This window comes from Mesocricetus auratus, unplaced genomic scaffold (genome assembly GCF_017639785.1).
Source record: "Mesocricetus auratus isolate SY011 unplaced genomic scaffold, BCM_Maur_2.0 Super-Scaffold_100037, whole genome shotgun sequence".
Taxonomy (NCBI): Eukaryota; Metazoa; Chordata; class Mammalia; order Rodentia; family Cricetidae; genus Mesocricetus; species Mesocricetus auratus.
In genome coordinates, this window is record NW_024429215.1 from 8,153,059 (window position 1) to 8,171,830 (window position 18,772).

Here is an 18,772-nt window from a genome sequence, read left to right on the forward strand (position 1 = left end):
CACATGTTTGTAACCGTAGAGCATGGGAGATAGAGACAAGAAGACCAGGATTTCAAGCCCATCCTCAACTATATATATATCGTCAGTGTGAGGCTAGCCTGAGCCACGCCATACCTTCCTTGTCTTTAAGAAAATACTAGAAGTGTCTCACTGAAAGAGGGAGTAAATGAGGACTGGAGAGATGGCTCAGAGGTTAAGAGCACTGGCTGCTCTTCCAGAGGACCCGGGTTCAATCCCCAGCACCCACATGGCAGCTCACAACTGTCTGTCTTTAGCTCCAGTTACAGGGGATTTGACACCTTCAAACGAATGCACATAAAACAGAGATTAAACAAACAAAAAAGAGGGAGGGAGGATGGGAGGGAGGGAGGCAGGGAGGCAGGGAGGGAGGATGGGCTTCCTGGGGGCAGCGAGGCTGAGCTCCGCCTGTCTGTCTCAGTCACAGAGACCTGAAGCCAGAGAACCTGCTGCTGGACGAGAAGAACAACATTCGGATCGCAGACTTCGGCATGGCGTCCCTGCAGGTGGGGGACAGCCTCCTGGAGACCAGCTGCGGGTGAGTGGGAGGCCCGGCCCCTCCCCGGACTTCCTGGCAAGGGGAAGATGCCGGCCAGGGCTCACACACTCATCCACTCTCTTTCCCTCCCTTCCTCCAGGTCCCCCCACTACGCATGTCCAGAGGTGATCAAGGTGCGTGAGGGCCAAGGGGGGTTAGGGGAGCTGGACAGAGTGGCGACAGACAGGCAGTAAAATGACACCTTTTGCCTTGCAGGGGGAGAAGTATGATGGCCGCCGGGCAGACATGTGGAGCTGTGGGGTCATCCTGTTCGCCCTGCTTGTGGTAAGGTGCCTTTTGCTGCTGCCGCCGTATATCTGTATTTCTAGAACAGTGGCACACGTGTCCTCAACTCCTAGAGACTGGGTGTCTGTGTGACCTCCCAAATATTTGTATGCGTGTGTGACTGGATGTGTGCACATGTGGAGTGTGTGTGAGCTCTTGAATTATGTTAAGCGTTTATGAGGGGGTTCTCGAAAATATATGTATGATCTCCCGTGTGTGTGATCTCTTAAATATATGTATGTGTGGGTGATCGAGTGTGAGTGTGTGTGTGTGTGTATGTATGTGTGTGATCTCGCAAATATATGTGTGTGATCTCTCAAATATATGTATGTGTGGGTGATCGTGTGTGTGAGTGTGTGTGTTTGTGTGTGTATTTATAGAGACAGCAGTGGTTCCCAGCATTCCTAATGCTGAGGCCTTTTAATACAGGATATAGTAAGGAAGAGAAACAATTGAGGTAGTGGTTCTCAACCTTCCTAATGCCTGGACCTTTTAATACAGGTCCTCGTATTGTGGTGACCCCCCCAACCATAAAATTGTTTTTGTTGCACTTCATAACTGTAGTTTTGCTACTGTTAGGAATCGTAATGTAAATACCTGTGTTTTCCGATGGTCTTAGGCTACCCCTGTGAAAGGGTCCTTCGGCTCCCCTCTCCCCAAAAAAAGGGTCCTGTCTCCCAGGCTGAGAACCACTGGTATAGAGACACAAACAGTGTCTTATATCTTCCAGGCTAGCCTTGAACTCATAAGTAGGCAAGAATGGCTTTGAACTCCTGATTCTTCAGCCTCCACCCACCCCCCATGCTCAGATCATGGGTGTGTGTGTACCACCGTACTTGGTTTGTGCACTGTTAGGGATTGAACCCAGAACTGTGCGTGCTAGGTATACAACAAACATCCCTGCGTCCCTGCTAGTCCTGTGTTTCACCTAGTGACTATCCTCAGCCCCGTGGTCCTTTCTCCCAGAAACTCCCCAGGGCCTCGCTCTGCCCTCCCATGGCCCCCTCCCTTGGTTGGATCTTGCAGTAAGTGCTCCTCTTCGTGGCCATCCACGGTCAGGGTTGTCATTATGCGTTTTGCTGCGTGATTTTTCAAGCCTTACCTCCCTTCCTTGTCTGCCATAAGTTCCTAGAGGTTGGGACCGTATCGGTGGCTTCCATCCTTGTGCATTTATTTGTTCACTTGACTGGTCTTTGAAGACCCAGGGCTGGCCTGTCGTGAACCTCCTAATGTAGAATGAATTAATAACTAACTCAAGGCAGACTTTCTCTTGAGCATTTTTTTAAGGTTTATTTTTTTACTTCTGTGCATCTGTGTATGTACATGGGTGTCAGATCCCCTGGAGCTGGAGTTTATAGGTGGTTCTACGCCTTTTAGTGTGGCTGTTGGGTCCTCTGGAAGAGCAAGCAATATGTGATCTGAACCCCTGGGCCATCTCACTAGCTCCCTGAGCGAGTTTTTTTGTTTCTGTTTTTGTTTAAGACTTTTTTTTTGTTTGTTTGAGATACTGTTTCTCTGTGTAGCCCTGACTGTCCTGGAACTCGCTCTGTAGACCAGGCTGGTCTAGAACTCAGAGATCCACCGACCTCTGCATCCTGAGTGGTGGGATTAAAGTCCTGTGCCACCAGTGCCCGGCTGAGATTTGTTTATTTTTATCTTATGTATATGAGTGTTTTGCCTGCATGTATATCTGTGAACTGTGCTTGTCTGGTGTCTGCGGATGCCAGAAGAGCAGTCTTAAGCCCCCTGGAACTGGAATTACAATTATGAGACACCATGTTGACGCTGGGGACCAAGCCCAGGTCCTCTGCAAGAGCAGCAAGTCATCTTAGCTGCTAAACCATCCCTGCAGACCCAGCTTCTAGGGGTTTTGAGACAGTTTCGTGTAGCCCAGGCTAACCTCAAACTCACTATGAGCTTCCTTGAATCCTCCTTCTACCCACCGGCCACGCCACGGGGACACACAGTGCTGGAGGTTGAACCCGGGGCTTTGTGTATGCTGGGCAAGCTCTCCACCAACTGGGCCAGATCTCAAGACCCTCTCCTCGTTTTTTTTGTTGTCAAATGGGGGGAAAAAACAGAGTTCAAATGTCTACTTCCTTGTCTTGGACAAGTAAATCTCTTTCTGTAAGCCTCAGTCTCCCTACGGATATATTGCGAATAATTACAGTACTAAGCAGGCGGTGGCACACTTCTTTAATCCCAGCACTCGGGAGGCAGAGGCAGGCGGATCTCTGTGAGTTCGAGGCCAGCCTGGTCTACAAAGTGAGTTCCAGGACAGCCAGGACCGTTACACAGAGAAACCCTGTCCCCCCCCAAAAAAACAAACAAACAAACAAAAACAAATGAATACAGTGCCAACAATTGTGAAGATTAAATTAAATGTGATATCCAGTACTGTAAAACAGACAAGCAACAAAAAGCACATTAAAAAAAAAAAAAACGCAGGTGCCGGGCGTTGGTGGCGCACGCCTTTAATCCCAGGACTCGGGAGGCAGAGGCAGGCGGATCTCTGTGAGTTCGAGGCCAGCCTGGTCTACAGAGTGAGTTCCAGGACAGCCTCCAAAGCTACAGAGAAACCCTGTCTCGAAAAACCAAAAAAAAAAAAAAAACAAAAAAACGCAGAGTAATGGTTGCTTGACCTTGATAAAAAAAAAAAAAAAGGGTGTGAGCAGGGTTTAGAAGGAACCTAGCTGGTTTTCACCCAGATGCAATAATTCACTATTGCAGTACTCACTAACTCACTGTTCACAGGGATTATAGAAAGCGGAGCTTCTGAGAGTAATGAGGACCAGCTGTGCTGTGGCTGATGTTTTTAATCTGTCCCGTAGCCTTTCCCAGTAAGAACCTTACATCCCTTCCATAGAGGCTCGGAGCTGAGGCTCCAGAGCCAAAGGTGGGCTTCTTGACTCCCAAGTCCAGCGGTGAGGTGCCCTCTCCCCATCTTCCTCCACCCTGCATTCTGTCCGTGCCCCTTAGACACAAGGGACAACCGTTCAGAACCCTTGGAAAGGCCCGGAGACTCACAATGCTGTGTCTTCCCCAGAGCCCTCCTCCAGCGCCTTAGGTCAAACCAGACTCCCTTCTTCCCCGCCCTCAGGCCTGATGCTCACAGTGCCCCATTCCACCCTGTATTTCTTCCCCTCTGTTTCTCCTTTTTTTTTCTTTAGGTTTATTTACTTTCGTATTTTATGTGCATTGGTGTTTTGCCTGAAGGTAAGCCTGTGTGAGGGGGTCAGATCCTGGAGTTACAGATGGTTGTGAGCTGCCGTGTGGGTGCTGGGATTTGAACCACGGGCCTTTGTTTGGGAAGGCAGTCAGTGCCCTTGGCTGCTGAGCTATCTTTCCAGCCCCTTCTCTTACTTTTGCGATTTTTAAGCATTTATTTATGTGTTCATTTGGGGTCAGAGGACAAACTAGCAGGAGGCCATTCCTCCCCTCACCCTGTGGGTGCCAGGGATCAGACTCTGTTGGACAGGCTTGGCGGCCCCGGCCTTTACCCAGTGAGTCATTTCACAGCCCTATTGAGACAGCTTCTCATGTATCCCAGGCTGGCCTTGGCCCCGTTAGGTAACTGGAGATGACCTTGAACGTGCTTCCGCCTCCTCCTGATGCTAGGTGTTAAGAGAAGCTTTCCTTGAGAGGAGCCTTCCCGCCAACCTGGTTCCAGAGCCGCTTCAATCCCAAATAAACACACAAGAGGCTATATTCATTATGAAGCTGTTGGCCTTGCTTGTCTCTTACTGGCTAGCTCTGCTTTAAGTAATTACCCCATAATTGTTAATCTAAGTATGTCTCTTACCGGAGAATAGTTCTGGGCTCCTACCCCCATGGCGGTTACATGTTGACTCTCTTGTCTTTCTCTTTCCCAGAATCCTCCTCGACTCCTAGTCCCTCCTATCTAGGTTTTCTATAGGCTCAACAGTACTTTATTGACAAATAACAGGACTTCCCCAACATCTCCTCTTTTCTGTTTAAACAAAAGAAAGGTCTTAATTTTAACATAGTCAAATTGTATATAACAGAACAGTTATCAAATAAGAACATAGTTACAATATTTTAGCAAGATTTAAAGAAAATATCATCTACCTCTTTCTTGTGAATCCAAAGTCCTATATGTAGCTTATCTCTTATCATAACTAAGGTAAACTATAATTATAGCTATCTGTCTTCAACTCTATCAAAGACCACAGAAGGATAATATATAAACACTAGGATTGACAGAGATATCTTACTGCCTGGACAGTCACCCGAAGTTCCTCTGTAACGTTGGGGCATCCATCTTCAGCCCATAGGCCACAATGTATCTGGAACACTTCTCAGCAAAGCAGGAAATTTCAAACTGTCCATCTGCATCAGCAGTCTGTCAGTCATTTTTCTGTGTCCTGCAGAAAGTCCCGTAGACTCTTTCATGCAGCAGGAACCCTGTAAGACTGAGTTCAGCAGTCACATCCCTATGGGTCCTGCATGTCCAGATTATACAACAATAGTCAAACAGTCTAGGCAAGAGCAGTTTCTTGCCCAAATGGCTAATCTTGCCATGTTGAAAGCAAACTCCATAACAAGTTTCTTCGATGCCCATCTTCCTCTCAGACGTAATTGGTGCTTCCAGGAGCAGACATTTCTCATTGTCCAGAAAAACCCTAAACCATTTTAAATGCCATGTTCTGAAGGTCTTTGAGAGGTTTGAAGACTGTCTATGTATCTCAAATATATTTCTGTATATCTAGAACACCTAACTTACCTAACTATAAATTCTATTATAAGTAACTATCTATAGTCTTATTCAATTATGCATTACATTTTAAAAGATCAGTATAAGCACAATACTTAATCAAGAGGAGAAATATAAGCATCACAAAATTGACCTTGAATTTGTATCAATAAATTAAAAACAATACCCATAACATAATTCCCCTTTTTACCATTAAAAGGAGATTGGCTGTGATCATTAGCCAATTATAAACAATCCCATTTAAATGAAAACAAAGATTTATAAACAAGATGGGAATTGGGACGTCGCTCATTCCAAACTGCTTCCTGCTGGAAGGGGGCGCTGTTTATACCATGGGGATCATGAAAAAACTCAGAAACCTGTATAAGTCCTTATTTTTATGGTCTGTAGAGCTGTATCATCTTAGCTGTCTCAGTCGTTGAAACACCTGGTCCACTGCTTCCGGGGGTCTTGGTTCGTGAAACCACAGAAGCCTGGAAGGAATTCTCAGCTTTTCATTTTCTGTAGAAACATAAATAAAATCTCCTTTTCCGAGTAACATATCCTTATACTTAAATTTTGAAGTCAAGGCATTTTCAAAAGATATAAGTTGAATTAATTTAGCAGCATTTATAATCAAGTGTACTTTAGCAGCTGTTCCTTCCTGAGCAATTATAAAACTGAAAAACACAATAGTGTACAGTATCCAGACTCTCTGTGTATTTTCCATCTTTGTGTGGCTTATTTATTTATCTATTATTATTATTACTCTATTTCTTTCACTTTTGTTTATTTTTCTCTGAGACAGGGTTTCTCTTCGGAAACCTGCCTGCCTCTGCCTCTGGGGCAATTCCTACCGGCGTGCACCACCACAGCCGGCTTTTGCATTTATTTACCACTTTGCCGTTTCATTTTCTCTCTCAATCTCACGTATATTTTTAAACACACTGTAAACCTTTAGAGGTTTTTCTTTATCCAAGTCTGACTTTACTGTAAATCTTTATGTTTTTCTGGCCACGTGACTTATCTGTAAAACCGCGGCTGTTTTAAACTGCCGGTTTTTCCGTCAAGATGGTGGGCGTAAGCGTGACTCCAGCTTACCGCCTCAGTCCATGCTGACATCCAGCAAAAGCTGCCACTTCCAGCTGTACGTACACACCTTTCAATCGTTAGCAGAGTCTCTTAAAACAACCTTGTTGGTTTTTTTTTTCTTTTTCTTTTTCTTTTTATGCCGAGTCAGGAAGACTCCAGTAAGTGAGCCGCGTGAATCTCGGCTTGTCGCTAGCAAAACAGAGCACACCTGAGAAAAATGCTGCTACCAAAAATCTGTGCTTCTCTCCGTTCTTCTGTTTCTAAAATTCCTTTAAAGCTTTTGTCATTCTGCGTGGAAATTCATGATCCCACTCCTGATCACCATTATGTTAAAAGAAGCTTTCCTTGAGAGGAGCCTTCCCGCCAACCTGGTTCCAGAGCCGCTTCAATCCCAAATAAACACACAAGAGGCTATATTCATTATGAAGCTGTTGGCCTTGCTTGTCTCTTACTGGCTAGCTCTGCTTTAAGTAATTACCCCATAATTGTTAATCTAAGTATGTCTCTTACCGGAGAATAGTTCTGGGCTCCTACCCCCATGGCGGTTACATGTTGACTCTCTTGTCTTTCTCTTTCCCAGAATCCTCCTCGACTCCTAGTCCCTCCTATCTAGGTTTTCTATAGGCTCAACAGTACTTTATTGACAAATAACAGGACTTCCCCAACACTAGGGTTACAGGAGTCAACCCCGTGTGCCGCTGATGCAGCACTGGGGATCCTGCACAGCTCGGCGCATGTCAGACAAGCACGCTGCTGCTGCTGCAGAACCACAGCATGTCAGACAAGCAGGCTGCAGCAGCAGCAGAACAACAGCATGTCAGACAAGCAGACTGCTGCAGAACCACAGCATGTCAGACAAGCAGGCTGCTGCAGCAGAACAACCGCATGTCAGACAAGCAGGCTGCAGCAGCAGCAGAACCACAGCATGTCAGACAAGCAGGCTGCTGCAGAACCACAGCATGTCAGACAAGCAGGCTGCTGCAGAACCACAGCATGTCAGACAAGCAGGCTGCAGCAGCAGCAGAACAACCGCATGTCAGACAAGCAGGCTGCTGCAGCAGAACCACATCCTCAAACCTTTTATTTTTCCTCGCCTCCTTTGTTTGTTTATTCGTTTGGTGGTAGTGTTTGTTTCAGACACGGTCTTTCTATGTAGTCCAGGCTGGTCTCGAACCACCGGAGGTTGCCTGCCCACATCTACAAAGTTCTGGGCATAAAAATGTGTACCACTACACCAAGCCCCTTTTGTTAGCTTGTCTGTGTGTTTTGAGACAGGGTCTCACTGGTAGCCCTGGCTGGCCTAGAACTCACTAAGTAGACAAGGCTAGCCTTGAACCCACAGAGATCCAGCTGCCTATGCCTCCTGAGTGTTATAATGGCACCACGGCAAAGCCCTGTCACTTACTTTATTGCTATGCTTATTTATGTATTATTTATATATGCTGAGATTAAAGGTATGTGCCACCACGAGGTAATGGCAGTGGTGGAGGTGGCATCTACTCTGTCACCTTTACTCTCATCTCTGGTGTGTCTCTCCTGAGGAGATCTCTAAATAGGATTATCAGCACAGGACGGCAGCAAGAAAAGGAATCCGCATGGAATGTGCTGATTCTCTGAGGCCCCTCCCCCGCATGCTTTCTTTCCCCAGGGGCGTGTATGATGAGAAATTATTTCATGGGTATCAGTAATCACTCATTTTAAAAAAGATTTATTTTATGCATGAGTGCTCTATCTGCATGTACACCTGCAGGCCAGAAGAGGGCATCAGATCCCACTATAGATGGCTGTGAGCCTCCTTGTGGTTGCTAGGAATTGAACTCAGAACCTCTGGAAGATGGGGCTTAACCTCTGAGCTGTCTCTCCAGCCCTGTTTTGTTTATTTTAAAGACACACTTCCCCCTTGCAAATCTCTATCACATATTACACACTGGACAGCCCTTTAGATAATTGCTGAGCTTCTTGTGTCTTAATTTCCCCATCAAAAGAGAGGATCATGGGCTGCAGAGGGGGGCTCAGTGGCTGAGAGCACTGACTGCTCTTCCAGAAGTCCTGAGTTCAAGTCCCACATCCACATCAGACAGCTCACGACTGTCTGTAACTCCAGCTCTAAGGGATCTGACTTCCAAAAGCCTCCCCGCCACACACACCTAAATAAAAAAAAATTTCTTTTTTTTTGGTTTTTCAAGACAGGGTTTCTCTGTGGCTTTGGAGGCTGTCCTGGAACTCACTCAGTAGACCAGGCTGGTCTCGAACTCACAGAGAAAAATAATTTTTTAAAAGTGAGGATTATTGCTGGGCAGTGGTGGTACACGCCTTTAATCGCAGCACTTGGGAGGCAGAGGCAGACAGATCTCTGTGAGTTGGATCCAGACCAGCCTGGTCTACAAGAACTAGTTCCAGGACAGCCTCCAAAGCCACAGAGAAACCCTGTCTCGAAAAACAAACAAACAAACAAAAAAACCAAGTGAGGGTTATTTTGATCTTGAGGTACTTTTGTTTTGTTTCCGTTTTTTTTTTTAATGTGGTTTTTGTTTGTGGTGGTGTGTTATGTCACCCAAGCTGTCCCTGAACTCACTATGTAGCTGACAATGACCTTGAACTCCTGATCCTCCAGCGACTACCTCCCAAATTGGGGAATTGTAGGCATGCGTGTGCCACTACACTGGTCCTGGGGATGGAACGCAGGGCTTGGTGAATGTTAGGCAGGCACTCCACCCGATGAATTCCATCCGCAGCCTTGTAGGTGAAGATATCAAGAGTGTCCTCCCTGCTTCTAGTGCTGTGGAACCACGCCTGGCCAATCTTACACTCCACCCAAGGCAGCGGTTCTCAGCCTCCCTAACACTGTCACCCTTTAACACAGCTCCTTCCACTTGTTGTGGGGACCCCAGCCCCACCATAAAATCTGGTCGTCGCTACTCCATAACTCTAATTTTGCTGCTGTTAAAAATCATAATGTAGCCGGGCGTTGGTGGCGCACGCCTTTAATCCCAGCACTTGGGAGGCAGAGGCAGGCGGATCTCTGTTAGTTGGAGGCCAGCCTGGTCTACAGAGAGAGTTCCAGGACAGCCTCCAAAACAATACAGAGAAACCCTGTCTCGAAAAACCAAAAAAAAAAAAAAAAGAGAGAGAGAGAGAGAGAATCATAATGTAAAATATTTTCTCCAACGGTCTTAAGGGACCCCCCACCCGTGAAAGAATCGTTTGACCCCCCTTCTCTCCAAAGGGTCTGTGGCCCACAGGCTGCGAACCATTGGCCTGAGGGCTCGTGGTGATGTCTCGCACAGGGGGCGTTGCCCTTCGATGACGACAACCTGCGCCAGCTGCTGGAGAAGGTGAAACGCGGAGTGTTCCACATGCCGCACTTCATCCCTCCCGACTGCCAGAGCCTCCTGAGGGGGATGATCGAAGTGGAGCCCGAGAAGAGGCTCAGTGTGAGTTGCTCGCCCGCTCGGGACTGGCAGGAGAGGAATGGCGCCGGGGGCGACAGAACCCCCAAGGGGGTCGTGGGATTGGTTTCCAGAGCCTGCCTGTAAATCCTCCGATGGTCACTTAAGACCGCCGGGAAAACAAGCCCAGGGTCCAGAAAAGCCTCAGACTGACCTCACAAACAGGAGAGTAAACAGTCCAGGGTGGGACCAGGGAGTCCCGGGCCTCGGGGATGGCACACGGTGGCATTGGCAGGGGTTGAGAAGGATGGTTTGGGCGGGGCGGGGGTGGGGTGGGGATGGGGACTGACCCCCGCGGGGGCAGGGGGTCTGAAAGTGGTCACTCTGTAGGTGCCCGCAACAGTGTGTTTCACTGGCACCACAGGGAGGCGTGATATGTCATCCTGCCCCTGGTTGGGGATTGATGGGGTCAGCTCTAATCGATTTTATTTAATTGCTCTCCCTCCGTGTGTATATGACCTAATTTCTGCTTCTCTGTGACCCACCCCTGCACAGCTGGAGCAAATTCAGAAACATCCCTGGTATCTGTGAGTAAGAGGGAATCCAACAGTTGGGTGCTCGAGGGAGGGACGGAGGGATGGAGGGACGGAGGGATGGATGGAGGGAGGCAGGGTTGCATTGGGGCCCCGGAGCAGAGGTGGAGAGTGGAATGCTGTGTTGTTGATGGGTGGGGCGCGATGGGGGAAGTCCAGTCTCAAACTTAGGAGTCTTGGCAGAAGAGACCAAAGCTGAAGCAATAGCGTCAGACCAGAGGAAGGCGGGAGCTAGGGGTCCAGGACTCTTGAGTCACAGAGAGAGAGAACTAGGGTCTGGACCCGCTGGTCTGAGGGAGGACGGCTGGGGTCTCGACTCCTGGTCTGAGGGAGGAGGGCTGAATCCTGATTGCCTGGGTCTGAGGAAGTCAAGCCTAGGATCCCGATTCCCCAGGTCCTAGGAGGAGTGGCCTGGACCTAAGCCTAGGATGATAAAGGCTCTATTACGGATGCTGGTTTCTCCAAAGCATTCGTATTCTGCACCTTTCCAGGGGCGGGAAACACGAGCCAGACCCTTGCCTGGAGCCAGCCCCGGGCCGCAGGGTCGCCATGCGGAGCCTGCCTTCCAATGGAGAGCTGGACCCTGACGTGTTGGAGAGCATGGCGTCTCTGGGATGCTTCAGAGACCGCGAGCGGCTGCACCGAGAACTGCGAAGCGAGGAGTAAGAGCTCCCAAGACCCTTTCACGGGCACACCCCTTCACAGGTCGAGCGTGTTGTGGCAGTTCCCTAGACTGCCTGAAGGGGACGTACCACGTCCAGGTTTAGGGAGCCAACAGTCTAGAGGCATGGCTTAGAGCTGGTGTGCGCAGGAGCAGTTGTGATCTGGAGAGAAATGCGCTGAGTAGGCATGGATGATGTCTGCGTTTAGTAAGTGCCCAGGTGGCAGCTACTGTCACTGCCATGGTTTACTTTGTAAACCAGGCTGGCCTCGAACTCACAGAGATCCGCCTGCCTCTGCTGGGATTAAAGGCGTGCACTGCCACCGTGGCCACCACCCCCCAGCTACATACTTTATTATTATTTATTATTATTGCTACATTTATTTACATGTGTGAGGAGGGGGCGTGTGTGCCAAGGCGCGTTTGTGAAGAACGGAGGATAACTTGGTTCAGTTCTTTCTTTCCACCGCGTGGGTCCCAGGGATCCAACTCGGGTCATCCAACTAAAGGGCAGAGCACCTTGGTCCATCTCTCCATCCGAGGGCAGGGATTTCTGACTTCAGGTCTCCCTTAACCGCCTCCCTCGTCCCCGTCTCAGGGAAAACCAAGAAAAGATGATCTATTACTTACTTTTGGATCGGAAAGAACGGTATCCCAGCTGTGAAGACCAGGACCTGCCTCCGCGGAATGACGTTGGTGAGAATATCAGACCCCAGGGTTCCCGAGGGAGGGGGATGCTGTAGGCCCTGGGAGTCTGTGTATACACAGCTAGCCGGGTATGAGCAGCTCTGCTCTGGGCCTCGGTTGGCCCACGGAGGGGAGGGGGGGCTGACACTGTCTCCCTTCAGACCCACCTCGGAAGCGTGTGGATTCTCCCATGCTGAGCAGACACGGGAAGCGCAGGCCGGAGAGGAAGTCCATGGAGGTCCTGAGCATCACAGATGCTGGCAGTGGCGGCTCCCCGGTGCCCACCAGACGGGCCTTGGAGATGGCCCAGCATAGTCAGAGGTGAGAGCAAGCCTGCCCCATCTGGAAGGATCTTCAGCCCCAGAATGCAGGGCAAGCAGAGCGATCTAGACCCTGCTCAACCTCAAACGTGGTGTTTGTACATTCCCCGGGGCAAATCACTCCCCTGCTGGGCCCTCATTCCTTCAATCTGGGAGGACATGAAAATGAAGGAACGTCTGAACCCTTTAAAACAGTCAGAAATCTTCTTTTAATCCTGTAAACAGATCCCGCAGCGTCAGCGGAGCCTCCACTGGTCTGTCCTCCAGCCCTCTGAGCAGCCCAAGGGTAAGGCTAGACCCTCAGTTATTTGAGATAGGTACGGAAAAGTCAGAAAAGATTAAACAGAAAACACAGTTCCATGAGGCGTTCTTACCACCACCACCCCCAGAAATGTCAAAGACCTCATTTCTGTGTTCTTAGGCTTGGATTTGTAGCATATCCGAGAGGTTTAAATATCTATCATAAGTTCTTTGAGTACATTCGGTGGTGTGCCATTCTCTGCTTAGGTGGCGGCTTGGAGACAGTGCCTGCGTGGGTGGGACTGACTGGACTACAATTCCCAGCATGTCTCGCAGCCCTGCCCAGCGAGTCTGAGCAAGTAGTACTTCCAATGCCTCCTGGAAGTTGTAGTCCAAACTCTTAACCAGGTCCTTGCTCTTCCACAGAGTCCGGTCTTTTCCTTCTCGCCGGAGCCAGGCGCTGGAGATGAGGCTAGAGGCGGAGGCTCTCCAACTTCCAAAACACAGACGCTGCCTTCTCGGGGCCCCAGAGGCGGGGGCGCTGGGGAGCAGCCACCGCCCCCCAGTGCCCGTTCCACACCCTTGCCCGGACCACCCGGCTCCCCGCGCTCCTCCGGCGGAACCCCCTTGCACTCACCTCTGCACACGCCTCGAGCCAGCCCTACTGGGACCCCAGGAACGACACCACCTCCCAGCCCAGGCGGTGGCGTCGGGGGAGCCGCCTGGAGAAGCCGTCTCAACTCCATCCGCAACAGTTTCCTGGGCTCCCCTCGCTTCCACCGGCGCAAGATGCAGGGTAGGGAGGGTCTCAGCAGACAGATGCAAGGCTAAAGTGGCCAACTGCTGGATTCTAATGTGGGAAGGAGGGGGGGGCTAAACGTCTTGTCTTCTGGGCAGTCTCCATGGGGGGAAAGAGAGCCATCTTCTCAAGTCCCAAGACAAATGGAGGTGATAAGGTTTGGAGAGAGAGAGATTTTCTCTTTTGGAGATAAGGGTTTCGGGAAAGCGGAGATGAGGACAGGTCCTGTACGATGTGCTCTGGATTGCCTACTCATCGGTCCATGGGACCTGAGCCCCACCCTGAGGGGTGTGGTCTAAGCATTCTGCCTTTCCTGAAGGGGCCCGGATCAGACTTTCCGGGTGAGGGTTATCCATTTGAGAGGTGCCGGCACCCAAAGGGGCCCTGGGTGATAAATAATAAATGTTGGCTACTTTCCCTCCCCCTCCCTGACCAGTCCCCACCGCTGAGGAGATGTCCAGTTTGACACCAGAATCATCTCCCGAGTGAGTTCGACAAGGGAAGGCACTGAGTGGGAACGGAGGGGATTTGTCTCTTAGCGTCATCCTGATCCTGCTTCTTCTGTCCCCTTCCACCCAGGCTGGCAAAACGCTCCTGGTTCGGGAACTTCATCTCCTTGGACAAAGAAGAACAAATATTCCTCGTGCTAAAGGACAAGCCTCTCAGCAGCATCAAAGCGGACATTGTCCATGCCTTTCTGTCGGTGAGAGCCCAGGCGTCCCTATAGACCACTGAGCTAGACCCCGCCCACCCCCCCACTCCTCCCACTCCCGCCGCCCACCCTACTCTCCCACTCCCCCCACCCCCGCTGCCCTGCCACTCTATGCCTGGACTGACTTCCCTCTGGGACTCATGGGCAGGGAGACGGGAACAAACTGTTGGGGCCCAAAGCCTCAAAATGCTGAGCTAAGGCCCTGTATAATAACAGTTTCCTGAGTACCGGTGGAAGGTGAGTGCGTTGCCACAAGATCTGAGGGTGGTACAAGGTATAGACCTTTCTCAGTGGACCTTAACGCTTCCTGCTTTCTCCAGTCCCGTGGTTCTTTGCTGTAGGGCTGATGATGGGATTTGCGATTACATGTGACTTGTGGAGGAAGGGGAAAGTGTATTTCATAGGGTTTAGAAGTATATTTCATAGGATTGTAACTATCCCATAGAGAGCAGAGACCCGCATGAATTTAGAATTCGTTCTTCTATTTTTTAAAGATTTCTTTATTATGTATACAGTGTTCTGCCCGCTTGTATCCCTGCAGGCCAGCAGAGGGCACCAGATCCCATTACAGATGGTTATGAGCCACCATGTGGTTGCTGGGAATTGAACTCGGAACCTCTGGAAAAACAGCCAGTGTTCTTAACCTCTGAGCCACTCTCTAGCCCCTAGAATTCATTCTTCTAAATGTAGGCCGGGAAGAGTTTCAGGCACCAGTGGGCACTGGTCCTCACAAGGCTTGTCTGTGGTTCTTTAACCCAGTGGCTGATGGACTTGTTCCTTGTCAGAGCCAGGTGTAGGATGGTGAGCTGTCCCTTAGACTCACCCGGTCCCTATATGCTTACCCTCTAGATCCCCAGCCTGAGTCACAGTGTGCTGTCACAGACCAGCTTCAGGGCCGAATACAAAGCCAGCGGTGGCCCCTCCGTCTTCCAGAAGCCTGTCCGCTTCCAGGTGGACATCAGCTCCTCCGAGGGTCCAGAACCCTCACCCCGGAGAGATGGCAGCGGTGGAGGTGGCATCTACTCCGTCACCTTTACTCTCATCTCCGGTATGTCTCTCCTGACGAGCCTGGGGTGTTCCGAGACCTCTAAGTGGGATTACCAGCACAGTAGGGCAGCAGGAAAAGGAAATCATAATCCCAGCACTCGGGGATTATGTAGATCCCAAAACACCAAAGAGAGACAGACAGACGGAAGAAAGAAAAGGAAATCAGCATGGAATGTGCTGATTCTCTGAGGCCCCTCCCCCAATGCTTTCTTCCCCCCCAGGGGCGTGTATGATGAGAAATTATTTCATGGTTATCAGTAATCACTCATTTTTCTTTTCTAAGATTTACTTTATGTATGAGTGCTCCATCTGCATGTATGCCTTTACGCCACAAGAGGGCATTCCATCTCACTACAGATGGTTGTGAGCCACCCTGTGGTTGCTGGGAATTGAACTCGGGACCTCTGGAAGAGCAGCCAGTACTCTTAACCTCTGAGCCATCTCTCCAGCCCCTCACTTATTTTTCTTCTTCATATCCTTAAGGAAAGTTAAGTGAGCAACAACATATATTTCAATAGAAACCAATACCTGTCATTATATTAAAATGAAGGTGTCAGCTGGGCAGTGGGGCGCATGCCTTTAATCCCAGCACCGGTGAGGCAGAGGCAGGCAGGTCCCTGTGAGTTCGAGACCAGCCTGGTCTACAAGAGGTAGTTCCAAGACAGCCTCCAAAGCCATAGAGAAACCCTGCCTCAAAAAACCAAAAAACAAAAAGGGGCGGGGAGGGGGGACGGTCTTGCTTGATGGAGGGACCTACCTGCCTCCACTGAGTCCCTATTTGCCCATCACCCCCTAGGTCCCAGCCGTCGGTTCAAGAGAGTGGTAGAAACCATCCAGGCACAGCTGCTCAGCACTCATGACCAGCCCTCTGTACAGGCCCTAGCAGGTAGGTGACAGAGTTGCCGGGGTGGGCGGGGAGGGGGGAGCCTCCAGGGGGAGCAGGCGTGGGCGGGGAGGGGGAGCATCCAGGGGGAGCAGGTGTGGGCGGGGAGGGGGAGCAGGCGTGGGCGGGGAGGGGGAGCCTCCAGGATGAGCAGGTGTGGACGGGGAGGGGGAGCAGGCGCGGGCGGGGAGGGGGAGCATCCAGGGGGAGCAGGCGCGGGCGGGGAGGGGGAGCATCCAGGGGGGGCAGGCGCGGGCGGGGAGGGGGAGCCTCCAGGATGAGCAGGCGCCAGCTCTGCTGCTCTTGCTTTGGAGCAGTCCAACGTCCCACTTCTTAGATTGGTGGCCAGTGCCTTCTGAGGCCTCCCCTGCACTATTGGGAATAGATTTTCCCAGGAGACTCTGGGGTCTGGGAAGGGACTCCTCGGCATCCTGGGGGCCCTCAGAGGACCGCGGCCTCCATGTTGGGAGCAGAGGAGCGCAGTCCCACGGAGCTGTGGAACCCGGCTGTGTAGATTCATCAGCCAACCCGGTGTGCCTGGGACTGGGGCAGGGCATGGCCTTTAGGGAAAACCAGGACAGTGTAGGACATATTAGTGGCTCACTTTACAGGACCCGGATGTCCCCGGATGTCACTGGAACTGAACCACGTAGTTCTCGTCTGACATCCAGGGGGGCAGGGCAGAGGCCAGGCCTCAGGGAGAGGTTGTAATTCGTCCAGGTTTCCACGAGAGAATAACAGAGACTGGCCAGGGTTAGCGTAGACTGTTTGCCTAGGTCCTGGGTTCAATCCCCAATAGAGACCAAAAAAAGCAAAACAAAAACATGATCTGGGCCGGGCATTGGTGGCGCACGCCTTTAATCCCAGCACTCGGGAGGCAGAGGCAGGCGGATCTCTGTGAGTTCGAGACCAGCCTGGTCTACCGAGCGAGTTCCAGGACAGCCTCCAAAGCCACAGAGAAACCCTGTCTCGAAAAAAACAAAAAAAAAAAAAAAAAAAAAGCAAAACAAAAACATGATCTGGGTGGCTTTCTAACCAATAGGAAGCCAGGTATGGAAATGCATGCCAGTAGTACCAGCATTCAGGAAGCTGAGGCGGGAAGATTGCCACGAACTCAAGGCCATCCTGAGTACCAGCCTGGTCTACAAAGTGAGTTCCAGGACAGCCTCCAAAGCTACAGAGAAACCCTGTCTCGAAAAACCAAAAAAAAAAAAAAGCAAAAGATGATGATGACCTCAAAAGTGTCCCTACAACAATACAGGCTTTTCATCCTGCTGTCCTGGGCGTGAGGCACACAGGCTGGCATCCTGTTGTCCTGAGAGCTGTCCTCTCTGGCTCTGCAGCTCCTCCCTTCGCCTGTGGCCACACCCTCCAGAGCCAGTATCCGCCCTTGAAGTGACTGGGTCATTTAAGGGCTTTTATGACTAAAGTGGGTCTACTCAGATAATCCCAGGTATTCTCCCCCCACACAGGGATTACCCTGAGTCACAACACATGAGCTCAACGTTTTCACGGGTCCCCAGCTTTTAATGATGTGAGCATCTGTGGGGGGCGGCATGATTCAGCCTACCACAGCCTCTCCGGGGAGCTGCTTGGCAGTGCGTGGAGTGCCTGCGTGGACAGCAGAAGTCATTGGCATCATGTGGGCGGGGGCCAGGGACGCTGAGAAACCCTGTAGCTCACAGAGAACCTCTCACAACAAGGTTATTCAGGCCTCGGTGTCCCTGCCCAGGAGGATTAGCTAAACGACTGGTTGCCGGACAAAGGCAACTTCAGGTAGTGGGGACTGGCAAGAGAGCTCAAGGCCTAAAGGTGCTTGCAACTAAGCCTGACAGCCTAAGTTAGGTCCCCACGCCCCACGTGGGGGGAGGGAGAACAAATCCTGCAACTACTCTGACCTCCACACCCGAACTCTTTTTTTTATTTTTTTGGTTTTTCGAGACAGGGTTTCTCTGTGGCTTTGGAGGCTGTCCTGGAACTCGCTCTGTAGACCAAGCTGGTCTCGAACTCACAGAGATCCGCCTGCCTCTGCCTCCCGAGTGCTGGGAACTCTTTTTTTTTTTTTTTGGTTTTTCGAGACAGGGTTTCTCTGTATTGCTTTGGAGGCTGTCCTGGGACTCGATCTGTAGACCAGGCTGGCCCCCATCGGTTATGCTAGTCCAGACCACCACTTGGGAGGCTCAGGTGTTCAAGGTCACCCTCTGCTGCAGAGTGAGTTCACGGCCGACCTGAGCTATGTGAGAGCCTATCTCCAGAGAAATCAAAAAGACGGGGGGGGGGAGGTGCTAGAGAGATGACCCAGCAGTCGAGAACACTTGCGCTTGCAGAAGACCCTCAGCACTCACTCGATGACTCGTAACCCTCCAGAACTCCAGTTCTAGGAGACCTGATGTTCTCTTCTGAACTCAGTGGTCACCAGGCACGCACTGGTACACACATGCCGGAAGCCACTCATAAAATAAGTCACATCTCTAAAAGGGGCTCAGGTGCAGAGAAATAAATGGCTTAGTAGGTATATTGCTGGATGTGCAAGCGTGAAACCCTGAGTTTCCTCCCCAGAAGCCGTGTGAAAAAGCTACTGGCTTAGGCTCAGTGACAGACTACTTGCCTAGCAAGGCCGGGTCCTATTCTTAGCTGGGGGGGGGGCAGGGACACGACACAGAGCCAGCCCTGTAATGCCAGCACTAGGAGGCAGGGGAACCCTAACCAGTCCAGGGTCAGTGAAAGAACCAAGTCCCCCAAACTGTCCTCTGACCTCCACTTATGGGTTGTGGCATGTGTGTCCCCACGCAAA

General features: G+C 50.7%; 1 protein-coding gene across 2 annotated transcripts in view; it reads left to right on the forward strand.

Moving 5' to 3' along the window:
- Brsk1 (BR serine/threonine kinase 1) overlaps positions 1–18,772 on the forward strand; it is a 28,641-nt gene that overhangs the window by 8,313 nt on the left and 1,556 nt on the right. For both annotated transcript variants that reach the window (XM_013123725.3, XM_040734036.1), the window contains 14 exons: positions 440–556; positions 657–690; positions 773–841; positions 9,935–10,081; positions 10,592–10,623; positions 11,121–11,291; positions 11,889–11,986; positions 12,139–12,298; positions 12,523–12,583; positions 12,964–13,333; positions 13,773–13,821; positions 13,916–14,039; positions 14,898–15,096; positions 15,892–15,981. In XM_013123725.3, the coding sequence (XP_012979179.2) occupies positions 440–556; positions 657–690; positions 773–841; positions 9,935–10,081; positions 10,592–10,623; positions 11,121–11,291; positions 11,889–11,986; positions 12,139–12,298; positions 12,523–12,583; positions 12,964–13,333; positions 13,773–13,821; positions 13,916–14,039; positions 14,898–15,096; positions 15,892–15,981 (1,721 nt within the window). The remainder of the gene's footprint in view (positions 1–439; positions 557–656; positions 691–772; positions 842–9,934; positions 10,082–10,591; positions 10,624–11,120; positions 11,292–11,888; positions 11,987–12,138; positions 12,299–12,522; positions 12,584–12,963; positions 13,334–13,772; positions 13,822–13,915; positions 14,040–14,897; positions 15,097–15,891; positions 15,982–18,772) is intronic.